The 13638-nt window shown below is 37.7% G+C and overlaps 1 protein-coding gene across 1 annotated transcript; it reads right to left on the reverse strand.

Moving 5' to 3' along the window:
• Positions 1-10254: 10254 nt before the first annotated feature.
• On the reverse strand, positions 10255-13638 carry LOC120126530 (J domain-containing protein required for chloroplast accumulation response 1-like). Its single transcript, XM_039144684.1, has 8 exons — positions 13563-13638; positions 13087-13500; positions 11901-12811; positions 11725-11786; positions 11529-11600; positions 11353-11430; positions 10978-11154; positions 10255-10392 (listed from the first exon to the last, which is right to left on the reverse strand). Exons 1-8 carry the CDS (start codon positions 13625-13627, stop codon positions 10354-10356), a joined length of 1818 nt encoding a protein of 605 aa, XP_039000615.1. The 5' UTR covers positions 13628-13638; the 3' UTR covers positions 10255-10353.

Below are 13638 nucleotides of genomic sequence, written 5' to 3' on the forward strand. Positions count from 1 at the left end.
CATTCAGTATCGATACTCTAACCTAGAAAACCCAGAAATAGGCTCGAAAAACATTTAAAAATCACTCTAAAGGTCTTGATTTGGTTCCTAATCATGTGTTAGAGCTTTAGGGAGTTACTTAGGGTTATAAAGTGCCATAAAAACAAATACTTTACATCAAATTCGTTATCTATGACATAAATCAAGTATGAAGCCCTAAAATGATCAAATATCCAAATCTTAACAAATAATCATGCTTATGAAAGCCTTAACACTCCAAAAGATTAAAATACACTACCTTGATCAAAGAATCCCGAAATGAAGCTCATTTAGCTATAAAGCACTTTTCAACAAGACTTAGATGATAAAACCCTCCCTTTTCTTTTAAACAAAGAACTCAAAGGTTTTGAATCATTAAAATGATGTTGCTGAAGGGATTAGGAATGAAATTGAAATATAAAATAGGCTCAAGAACTTACCTTTGAGCTCAGTAATTGGGTGGAACAATTGAGAAGAAAAAGTAGAGAAAATAAAAAGAATAAATGAAGAGAAAAATATGAAATGAGAGATATAAAAGCTCTCATCCTTTAAAATGGAGCAATTATGCTTTTGTTCCATCATCATCTTTTACCATTCAAAGACCTCCTTTTATGGATAATTCAACTCAATTACAACCCAGTTAAGCTCAACAACTTAAATTATGAAATTCATGGGGTCTGCAAGCCTTTAGAGTAAACTCGAAGTTACTAGTCCAGAATTTGGGGTGTTACAAGGATAATTTTTCTTAGACGTTTTTAGCAGTTTTGTCAATTTGGCTTTAGGCCAATTGAATATACGGGCTTCTCTTTTTATTGGATATTTTATATTTTATAGGTGCGGTTGTATCTAGGGATTTTTCTCTATTTTTTTCACTACAGAATTTTTCATTCTTTAGTTCATGGGAGACAAGGTTAAGACCTTTCTTGCATGCCTACACTTCACCGAGGATGAGTTCAAAGATGCCTTCCTTCCGGGGTCTTCATTCCACCAACCTAATTCTTCTTTGTATTTCTATCTAGTTGGTCGTTTGTATAGTACAATGGCAGTAGAATCTAATACGGTCATCAGGGTTTTCAAGAGCATCTAAGGTGTTACTAATGTTGTTGAGACTTGAGATATTTGTTCTAAGTGAGACATAATTTCTGGTTCACTTCACTTCTAATGAAACTCAACAAACTATCTTTGACCGTTCTCCTTGGTCTTTCAATGGGGACCTCTTGGCTCTCACCATATATGATGATAATCGTAACCTTATTGACTATGATTTCACACGTTTGTCAATCTAGGTTTGAGTATATGATCTTCCCCTTGGTTGGATGACTGAGTCAATGGGGGCAATTCGTTGGAGCTCATCTTGACATTCCTCTAGCGGTGGATCTTTGCTTCAATGTTAGGCGTTTAGGGTCTTATCTTTTAGTTTGGATCACTATTGATATTAAGCAACCTTTCTGACGTTGTATGAAAATTGGTCGAAGGCCGAATGTGTTGGGAAATAAAATGAGTAACGAGTAATTTTCCTATAACCATATTAGTGAGAATGTGAAATAAAAGCAGAAAAATAATACCCGAAATTAATAACGGAGTTCAGCCAATTATGCTTACATCTCCGGACTACTGCAGATATTTTACTAAGAGAGAAAATTTACAGGTGTTTACAAAACACTCACTACTCACAAGAAAGCTCTCTAGTATTGGGAAAAAGAAATGATTTGGGATGATTTTGAAGCTAAATGAGCTAGGGTATTTATAGTTGAAGCTTAAGGGCTAATCTTGTAAATACCCTAAAGTTCAATGACTCAATTTTATAATTATCCCTATTACAAAATAATAAAAAATTTAACAGCCCCCACTTGTTTTTAATAACAACCGCCGACTGCTTGAAGAATTTTCAACAATCTCCCACTTGAAGACTGATTTTAATCTGTCTTCACACCTCGATTGATGCAACAACATTTCTAGTCTTGTTATTCTAGCATGCCAACTGAAGCTGAACACAACTTCAGTTTGTCCGTAGTCACTGTCTTTGTTAACATGTCTGCCAAATTTTGAGCTCTACTGATCTTTTCAAGTTTCAAAATCCCATCTTCCAGAAGAGACCGGATAAAATGATATCTCAATTGTATGTGATTCATCTTGGAATGAAAAAACGGATTCTTTGCTAGATGGATAGCACTTTGACTGTCGCAATACAAGACATTGTTTTCTTGTTTCTTGCCTAACTCTTCCAAGAAACTTTGGAGCTAGACCATCTCCTTGCTAGCTTCCGTAACAGCGACATATTCTGCTTCGGTTGTGGAGAGAGCAACTATCTTCAATAGTTGAGAAACCCACCTCACTGTGGTTCCTCCTAAAGTATAGACATACCTTGTAGTGCTCCTTCTGATGTCAATATTTCCGGCTAAGTCAGCATCTACATAGCCTGTCAGTATCGTATCTCCACCTTTGAAACAAAGTGCTTTGTTTGTGGTACCCCGTAGATATCTGAGGATCCATTTGATAGCTTCCCAATGTACCTTACCCGGATTATTCATGTACCTGCTAATAGCTCCCACTACATGAGCAATATCTGGTCTGGTACAAACCATGGCATACATCAGACTTCCAATTGCTGAGGCATACGGCACATTCACCATGTGTGCTCGTTCTTCCTCCGTCTTTGGTGACTGTTCTTTTGAGAGTCTAAAATGAACACCTAAAGGTGTACTTACTGGTTTAGTATCTTGCATGTTAAACCTGGAGAGTACTTTGTTGATGTACTCAGCCTGTGATAACAGCAAAGTCCCCGAGTTTGTGTCTCTCTTGATCCTCATCCCAAGAATCTACTTTGCAGCACCCAGATCTTTCATTGCAAACTGCTTCGACAATTTTTTCTTCAAGTTCATAATCTCTTGCATGTCTGAGCCTGCAACGAGCATATAATCAATATATAACAATAAAATAATGAAGTTGTTGTCGAATTTCTTGATGTAGCAACAATGATCTGCTTGGCATCTGGTAAAACCACTGCTACTCATGAAACTATCGAACTTCTTGTACCACTGTCTAGGAGCTTGTTTTAAATCATATAAGCTCTTTTTCAACCTGCATACCAGGTTTTTCTTGCCTGCCTTTATGAAGCCTTCTGGCTGCCTCATATAGATTTCTTCCTCCAAATCACCATGAAGGAAAGCTGTATTTACATCTAACTACTCAAGATGTAAATTCTATACAGCTACAATTTTCAACACCAGTCTGATTGTAGACAGTTTCACGACTGGATAGAAAATTTCAATGTAGTAAATACCTTCTTTTTCTGAAAACCTTTGACAACCAATCTTGCTTTGTAGCATTTGCTCCCATCGTGCTCTTCTTTGATCCTGTAAATCCACTTGTTATGAAGCGCTTTCTTGCCTGGTGGTAATTCAGCTAATTCCCACGTCTGATTTTACATAAATGAGTCCATCTTATCTTTCATGGAATACTCCCACTTGACTGAATCCTCCACCTGCATTACTTCATCATAACACTCTGGTTCACCATTGTCAGTCAGCAACAAGTAGTGCAACGAAGGCGAATAACGCTGGGTTGGTTTAGGAATTCTGGAGGAGCATCTCAGTTCTGGTGTGACTGGTTCTTCTTGAACTGCTTCAGGATTGATCTGAACATCATTTCCAGAAATCTCCTCAAACTCAGCAAACTCCTTTGTTTCAGCTTCGGTATTAGAGCTACTTGATTCTATGGTTGACATGTCTTTGTACATCACATTCTCATTGAAAATGACATCTCTTCTTCTGATGATCTTTCGATTTTCGTAGTCCCAAAACTGGTAACCGAACTCATCACCACCATAACCAACGAAGACGCATTTGTTGGACTTAGCATCAAGTTTACTTCTTTCAACAGAGTCTATGTGTACATAAGAAATAAAACCAAATACTCTTAAGTGTGAAAGGTTTATTTATTTCTTACTCCAAACTTCCTCTGGTATTCCGCCATCCAAAGGAACTGAGGGCCCACGGTTGATCAGGTAAGCTGCAATGTTGATAACTTCAGCCCATAGCATTTTGGGTAAGCCGACATGTATCCTCATGCTTCTGGCACGTTCATTCAGAGTTCTGTTCATGCGCTTTGCTACGCCATTCTGTTGCGGTTTCATGAGAACTATTGTCTCCATCTTGATCCCATTGTTTGCGCAAAAATCTCTGAATCTTTTATTTCTGCACTCTCCTCCATTATCAGACCTTAACCGCTTGACTTTCAAACCAGTCTCATTTTCCACCATGGCATTCCATTTCCTGAAGGTATCAAAGACTTCTAATTTCTTCTTCAGAAAATAAACTCACACCTTCCTTGTAGAATCATCGATGAAGGTGACATAATATAGTGAGCCTGTAAGAGATGAAACTGGAGATGGTCCCCATACATCAGTATAAACAAACTCTAACTTTTCTGCCTTTGGTGTCTTGTCAATCTTTGCAAAACTGATTTTCTTTTGTTTGTCAAAGATGCAATCCTCGCATAGTCCGACATCTATATTCTTTAGATCCGGCAGCTTCCCTTTTGATAAAAGTGTCTTCATCCCTTTCTCGCTCATATGGCCAAGCCTTTGGTGCCATAGGTTTGATTTTCCATCAGCATCTGCTGCATCAATGATATTCTTTAAATTTGAGGTTATATAGAGAGTACAAGTCTTCTAACCACGAGCAATGACGAGTGCTCCTTTGGTAATCTTTCATTCACAGTCTGAAAAGGTTGTGCTATATCCTTCTCCATCAAGCTGTCCTACAGAAATCAAATTTCTTTTGAGGCCAGGAATATGTCTCACTCCTTTCAGCTTCTAAGTGGTCTGGTTTGACAATTTTAATCAGATGTCTCCTTTTCTAACGATCTTCAAGGTTTTATCATCAGCTAGATGAACCTTTCCAAAATCACCACTGACATAGTTCTCCATGATTTCTTGGCATGGGGTGGAGTGGAAAGATGCCCCTGAATCTAAGATTCATAATTCAATCGGACTGTTAACACTTAGATCATGGCATCACCTGTCTCTTCTATCATGTTTACAGATTCATGTGCACCGATATCTTTTTTCAGTGTTTGGCAATCTCTTTTAAAGTGGCCCTTCTTACCACAATTATAACATGTAAAATCTTTCTTTCCCGTTCTTGATTTTCCTCTTCTGGATTTCGATCTGCCACGATTTGAATTTCTTTCTAAAGTTCTTCCTCTAGACTCCGTGTGCAAGGCTGAGGAGCTTGATGCTTCACCTGATTCTCTCCATCAAATTTCTTCACTCAATACCAGATCCTGAACATTGTTGAATTTTAATTTGCTATTTCCCGATGAGCTGCTGACTGCTGTAACAGTAGCATTCTAACTGTCTGGTAGAGATGATAAGAGAATTAAAGCTCGAACTTCATCATCGAATTCAATTTCCACGGAACTCAACTGGGTTGTGATTGTGTTGAGTTCATTTAGGTGTTGAGCCACTGATGCCCCTTCCGCCATCCGCAAATTGAACAATCGTCTCATCAAATAAACTTTGTTTGAGGCCGATGTCTTCTCATACATACTGGAAAGAGCCGCCATGAGACCCGCCGTAGTCTTTTCCTTTGCTATGTTGAAAACAACATTGCGGGATAACGTCAGTCGGATAACTCCGAGGGCTTGTCTATCAAGAAGAGCACAGACTTCATTTTTCATGCCCTCTGGTTGCTTTCCTGAGTGAGGTTGATATAGATTTTTCTGGTACAGAAAATCTTCAATCTGCATTTTCCAAAAGCCAAAGTTCGCACCATCGAACTTTTCAATTTTCACTTTCCCTTCGTTTGCAGCCATCGCTCCCACTCGAATCTGGCTTCGTTTAGATCGTTTCTGACAATTCTTGCGAACCACCGTGTATTAGAACACCTCCGTCGACAAACTTGTATCGCCGACAAAATTTCACTATTCACGAAATTCACTATTCATATAAATAGTAACCTCGCAGAAAAATTGACAAAATTCACTACCAAAAGCTCTGATACCAGTTGTTGGGAAATAAAACAAGTAACGAGTAATTTCCCTATAATCAGATTAGTGAGAATGCGAAATAAAAATGGAAAAGTAATACCTGAAATTGATAACGGAGTTCAGCCAATTATGCATACGTCTCCGGACTGCTGCAGATCTTTTACTAAGAGAGAAAATTTACAAGTATTTACAAAACACTCACTACTCACAAGAAAGCTCTCTAGTATTGGGAGAAAGAAATGATTTGGGATGATTTTGAAGCTAAATGAGCTAGGGTATTTATAGTTGAAGCTTAAGGGCTAATCTTGTAAATACCCTAAAGTTCAATGACTCAATTTTATAATTATCTCTATTACAAAATAATAAAAAATTTAGCAACCCCTACTTGTTTTTAATAACAGCCACCGGCTGCTTGAAGAATTTTCAATAGAATGGTCATCCTCCCCTGCATCTTCTAAAATATGAACGTCTGTCAAACTTGTACTTTAATTGTGGTCGTGTAGGCCATGTCTTGGCATCTTGCCCTACTGGTACTGGGTTACTGACGATTCTCTCTAGTTTGGGGAATGGCTACGGGTGCCCCCTCCTCCGTGTTCTGGGTCAACTGGACGTTATCGACTAGGTATTATTTTATTTGATATATCCCTCTTCTTCATTGAAATCTCCTGTCGCTCATACGGTTTCATCCGTAGCTCTTACTGTCAACCTGGACCCATATCTTGTCCTACATACAACCCCCACCTTCATCCACTGTCTTTGGTTGAGTAATGGCTCCTCAATCTCGTGCACTCATTCATTTTAAATGGTCTATGACGGTCTCTATTTTAGAGGTCTTGCTACCATCTCAATCCTCAAAGAAGGCCAAACTTTCTTCTATTGACCACGTGGTATATAATATTGTAGTGACTGATGCTACTGATTCCTCTTCTAATTAGGCGCAGGCTGGAGACCAGCCTCATCGGGCATTATGAAAATCATTAATTGGAATTTCTATGTGCTTAGGAACCCTTGGACAGTTCATGCACTAAAGCAACTTATTGCTCGTAAGGACCCTGACTTGATATTCCTCTGTGAAACTCATCTTCAACTTGCGAGGGTTGACACTTTGAAGAGACGATTGAATATGTGGGGATACTTTTCTGTGGCAAACAGTCATGATTGCACTGGTCTTCTTCTCTTTTGGCGCACTTCTACTTTTGTTCAGTTACTTACGTACTCCGACTTACATATTGATGTTATGTTGGAAAATAATTCTCAAAGTTTCCGGTTCACTGATTTACAAGGTTGTAGTGACAGGAGACGACACTATGACACTTGGGGTTTACTTGATAGGCTTTATACTCAATTTACGGCTCCTTGGATCATCGGGGGTGACTTTAATGAGATCCTTGTTAATTCTGAAAAATCGGGTGGTCATCCTCCTATTCGAACTGATATGATGATTTTTCGTGAAGCTCTCTGTCACAATGATTTTTGGGATCTTCGGCCTTCTCGTGGCTGGTTTACTTAGCACAAAGACACTCTTTCATCGAGTCACTATTACTTTCTTGTGGACACAACACCAATTTGCCCCTACTTCTTGGGTTAATCAGGATTATTTTTGGTTTGATAATTGTAGGAGCAAGGACAATACATGTGTCCAGTGTGTTTGGAAGACATATCATACTTCTCATGGGTTCACTCTCTCCAAGATTAGGGCAGTTGGTCCAGTTTTATGTGACTGGTAGTAGTTTCAATTTGCTAGGAATAAGGGCTATACTGCTTCCATTAGGAGCCAACTTGATCAGTTTCTTCAATAGCCGATTAATGATGATGATTTGTGATAATTTGCCCTCTTAAAAGATAATCTCCATCAACGACTCACTACTTCAGAGCATTATTAGCAGCAGAGATCGAGGGTGAACAGGTTAGCTCATGGGGATTGAAATACTACTTATTTTCATTCCTGGTCTTCGCAGCGTCACAAATGTAATACAATCAGGGGTTTACACACCAGTACTGGTGTGTGGGTTGAATATCTTGATGATATTCATGGTGATGCAACTTTTTATTCAGATTTATTCACTGCGTCCTCGCCTCCATCTACTGCTGCCTTGCTCCAAATAGTAATTTCGGCGGTGACCAATAGCATGAAGCTGCCTATTCGATGGAGAAAATTCATGCTATTTTCCTTCAAATTGATCCTCGCAAAGCTCCCAGTATAGACGGCCTTACGGGTAGTTTTTATCGGTCTTTTTGGCTGTTGGTTGAGAGATGTTCTTGATCTCTGTCTTGCTTTGTTAAAGGGTCGTGAGTCCATGCTTGGGAAGAATATTTGACATTGTATTCTCGGGTTTTTACTGTAAAGTACTTTTTGTCAGGGAATATATTCGATGTGTTTTTCGGAAATTGACCCTTATTTGCTTGGCGTGGCATATTCAATGCCCTTGCAGCTTTGTGGGATGATCTCTTTTGGCGTATTGGTGTGAATAATCAGGATCTGTTGTTCAGATATAACTGGGGTGGAACCTTGTTAGTTCACCTTACTGTTCTTCCTGTCATCACCACATCTTCCCGCATCGTTTGTGGTGATTTTATGCTCGTTGATCGTCCTATTTGGAACAAAGTAGAAGTACACCGTTGTTTTACTCCGCAAGATGCTCACCAAATATTACAATGCATCATTTCTCTTGTGGTCGGTGACACTGTTATCTGGGTTGGATATTCTTCGAGTACTTACTCTATCCGTTCGAGATATTTGTGGTTATTACATCGACAATCGGATACTGTAACACCCCAATAAATCCCTAAATTAAAAACCCTAAAAATTGGGAAATTTTGACCTAAAATCCTAACTTTCAATTAGTGACCAAATTACAATTTTGTTAACTTTGGACCCAATATAGTGAATCTTAAGAAGTTCAGCGGTTCATGGTGTTGTTTAACCAATTTTTAATTAAACTTTTTTTCCCCTTCGTTTTATATCCCGTGCGTCTGGTAGCCCCCCCCCCCCCCCCCCACCCCCACACACACACACACACACAAAAAAACCCTAGAGCCTCTTCACTTTACCCGAAAATACCTTCGCCTAACCCGAATTCGACTCAAAAATTATACTTCCTTTACCTTACTTGAAAATACATTCACCTGATTTTAAAAATATATATCATATACCTGACTCAAATCTGACTCATCTTTTATAGATAAAACTCAAACTCGACCCAACTCCATCTGATCCAAAATCGACTTAATCCGAATATAACATTTAAAAAATTTGACTCGACCTTAACCGAACCCTTTTTTTTTTAAAAAAAATGACCCAAGAGGGTCAGGTCAAAATCTGGTAGGTTCAAGTTGAAACCCGTCAGGTTTTGATATCGTGCTCATCCCTTGTTATGGGTTCAAAACTCACTAGGAGCATTTTCCTTCCTTCTCTTAGAGTCCTCCTTTCCCTCTTTTCTATATAGGATTAAGATTAAATTTAGAATCGTTAAAAAATTTAAGATTATAACTATAATTAATATTTTTTTTATTTTTTCTATTTAGTTAGTTATGATTTATTAGTCGGTCTCCGGTTATCATGTGAGTCAACTACTTAAAAATGAATATATTATAAATCATACATATAATTAATTAATTAAAAATTTGCTTTTATCTAATATAAATATTAATCTATTGGAAAGTTATACCAATCCTTTAAAGCTCGTCTGAAAATAAAATAATTTTGAACCTTAAAAATTAAAAGTAATTATTTGACATAAACATTAAAGCAATTCAAATTAGTAAGAAATAATGAGAATTTTATTTGTGATATGCTTGTTATTTTAATAACAATAATATTAATTAAATTAAGATTCAATTGGTATTAATGAATTGAAATTTGTACTAAGCAAAGGACAATAAAATACCGTATACAAATATGGCAGCAAGTTACATGTATAGCAAGGAAAGAAAACTACTTCCCCCACAGCGAGGAAACATAAAACGACAAGCGTGTCACGGTCAAAACGGCATGAAAATTGGGGAGAGAGCAAGACTAAATTTCTCATCTCTTCTTCACCAATCAGAGCATTGTTGCAGCCTTGAAGGCTCTGCTCACATGAAACCAAACTCTGATGGACCTTTTATTTTCCATCTCCATTTTTACTGTTCTAATTTATTCAATCAACCAATCATTTTTTTAATTTTTCTAGAGATTGAATTTGAATTCTTCTTTAAACTCCGTTGCAGTACAAATAAATCAGATAAACAATAAAAAAGATATCTCAAGATGTATTAATCATGTGCATTCTCCTCTTACCCCGAGCTCTTGCATTTTGTTTTATTTTTTAATAGATGACATGTCGCGGTTGAACAAATAATAAATCAGATCGAATCTAGCAAGTTGAATTGAGTCCACGCATCCTGCAATGACAAGAGTTGGACTGAAACCAAATTTGTCTTGCAACTCATAGATGCAAAACATAATCACATACATCCCAAAAGTGTTTTTTTTCTTCATGTATTCGAATTGTTATCGAAAGATATTATCATTTATGGAATACAAATGTCGGACACGACTACTTCAAATAAAAAACTCGAAGTTCGGACCAACATGATGATAAGTTGCAGCTAGGGCTTTTGTCCTATAAGAAATGTAGGTAGGTTAAATAGACAGCGGGGAAACAACCAGTCACCCCATGTGTATGAAACTTCAGCCTATGCAGGTTCCTATGTGGTCTGTCTGGAAGCGCTTGTCCAGTTGTATAAATTTGGAATTTTTTGAAGTACGATAATTGATCATATCAAACACATTTGGTAGACCAATACCAATTCCATGTACAAATTTCTAAGCTTTCACCTCTGTTATCACAAAGAATTACCCTTATGAAAAAGACTATAGGATTAGGATGCGAGTTTTCAATTATGTTTCGGTGTCTTGGATATATATATTAGGACGTTTACTGCAATCAATATGAGAAGAAATGCTTAAAAGGAATTATACATTACCTGCAGAATGTCGAAGACTTTTGCTGCAATGTATTTTTTGTACGAGGCAGCTCCCTTCTGCTGTAGTTTATCTGGATGAAGATACAGCAGAGCTTTTTGGTATGACTTTTTAACAGCTCGTCCTTCGATTATATGAGTAAGTGGCACTGGTTTCCAGCCACTATCGGCCCAAAGAACCTGTTTCATACAACTATGTTACTCGAGACTTCATTGCGAGTGTTGGATACAAGTATGTGTAGGCACGGTCGGATTTTTATATGTTTTTCAATGTATTTTGAGGATCTTTTGAAGTCCTGTCCAATGTCCGTATGTTAAATCGAGTGTCGGACATAAATATTTCAAGAAAAAATAACGAGCAGGAACAACATAGCTTACATATTGTAAGGTTGACAACAGTGAACGGATATTTCCTTGCTTTCCATTTGACCATTGCCGTATTTTAGCATCAATGGCCTGCAATACAATGAAGTACTATCCGGCTGAAAAAAATGTGAAGCAAAATAGGTGTTTGCGGATATGTTTATAGCTGCTTTTAGCGTACTATTTGTTACCTGGATTTCTTCATGGTCCATGCCATATTCTGGAAAAAATTTCTCTTCTGAAACTAGTGTCAGGTCTTCTATCTGTTGTACAGTCAAATATCGATTTTCATATATCAATACAACGCACAGTCGATCGAAAGCCAGAATATATCGACTATTTTGCAGATGTACAGATAGACATGAAGTTAAATAACGAATGGCATACTGAAAAGTTGATCTCGGATGATTCTGTTGGATCTTCAGCAATACTCTTGGAGCCATCAGAAACTGATGCCAGCATGGAGTAAGTACATGATTAGTACTGAACATTTGAAAATTCATGGTGTATTAATTAAAACAAAAGATCAAATGATGTAAACATAGAAAACCATATGAACTAACCAGTGTCTTTTTCTGAGCCATTAGTATTCATTTCTGATGCATTGTTCGACATACTACCGCTGACACGAACATCTGCAGATATTTTCTTCTCCTTTTGCATTTTAGGCATGTGAGTTTTCTCATCCTTTTGCTTCATACGAACTCTTGGTTCAATATCCGACTTTACATTATGTCTTTGCTTCAATCTAGAGCTATGATTCTCAGAGGTGATGTCAGCTCTGAGTTTCAGTGAAGCCTCCTGGTTGAAAATTTTAATGAACTCTTTGACCTTTCCTCTATCTCTGCCTTTTCCATTATCCCATGAATTCCTTAGGGAATACTGGGTCTTGTTTTCAGCCTTTGAACTAGGCAAGACAGTGTCACCATAAACTTTCTTATCAGTACTTTTAGGCCAACTTTCTGACTTGGGCTTCGGAATGTTGTCTTCCTCGATAATTCGAACCGGTTCTTTGACTTCATTCCTCCAATCAATAGGAAAGCTGTGTTTATTCTTGTCATTTGATGACATTCTATCAGTAGAGCTGAAATTGTTATGAAAATTCGCTTTTGGTTCCATTGCTATACTTTCACAAGCTATCCAACCATTAGCACTTGAGCATCTCTGCAGTTTATCCTTTTCTTTGAACCTATGACTTCCCCTTAGAGGAATTGCAATTGGCACACCTCCTTTGTCCGCCCATTTGTAAATCGAGAAGTGAAACCGGTTGTCGTTTCCAGTACTTGCCGAACTGCTTGAATCTTCTTTCGAATCGCCTCGGAAAGCACTTCTCGTTTCCTGTTCTTTATCTTGATTTGCTTGGCCTGAGAATCTTGACATAGGAGAATATGCATGGTAACTTGTACCATTTGAAGATCCATCCCTGCTTTTAGATATGGGAAGGTCCATTCCTTTGTGCAATTTGGCAGGAAGGCTGGGAAGTTAAAAGGTGGCAAAAGTAAGCTATTGGCTAACTTAATAAAAATGTACCATGTTATTCGGATTTAGATGTAAATATTAGATTCGGGTATGTGTCTAATACAAGTATATTCGATTTTTTTTCTAAGTTTTTCAATGGCTTCATCAATCAAACAGCATGTGGTAAGCATATAAAGGACATTATTTAGAGCAATTTAGGGACAATATGAACATTGTTACAAGACAACATTAAATGTAACAAAATGAAGACCAAAGAGTGAAATTCAGAACCTGAATTGAGAAGGAAATGAACTGCTAAAAGGTTCAGCCTTTGGTGGCAAAGGCCTACAAGGACTCAATAGCTGTGAAGCTGGTTCAAAAGGGTCCTTCACCTCATACTTTCTTGGAGAACAAGTCAAAGATTGATTCCCTCTAAAAATATCATCAAAGAAGTCGTTTTTTGAGTATCTTCTTCGATGATTCGTCGTCTCTTCTTCTCCGAACACCGGCTTTTCTCTCAGACCTGTCCATGGATTCCGGTGTGCAACCACTGTTTCATCAAAACCAGATGATGATGAATTCGGGCTTTCACCAAAACTGTACATCGTCTCTTGAACTGATGACCTCCTTGGTGGACCACCAAAGACATCATTGAAATCTATGTCTGAGTCGGAGTCCATGAATGTTTTTTTTAGGACTATAGCCTAAAAGAAAGCTTTTCTTTCTGTGAAAATTCATGCATCATTTTCATTGTTGTATGGGAGATTGGCGGGAAATAGGATGAAGTTCTTAAACTGTCAAAAGGGTAACCATAAATGAACTTGCAGAGCATGTTTTCTGTTG

This window comes from Hibiscus syriacus, unplaced genomic scaffold (assembly GCF_006381635.1).
Source record: "Hibiscus syriacus cultivar Baekdansim isolate YM2019G1 unplaced genomic scaffold, ASM638163v2 tig00110458_pilon, whole genome shotgun sequence".
Taxonomy (NCBI): domain Eukaryota; kingdom Viridiplantae; phylum Streptophyta; class Magnoliopsida; order Malvales; family Malvaceae; genus Hibiscus; species Hibiscus syriacus.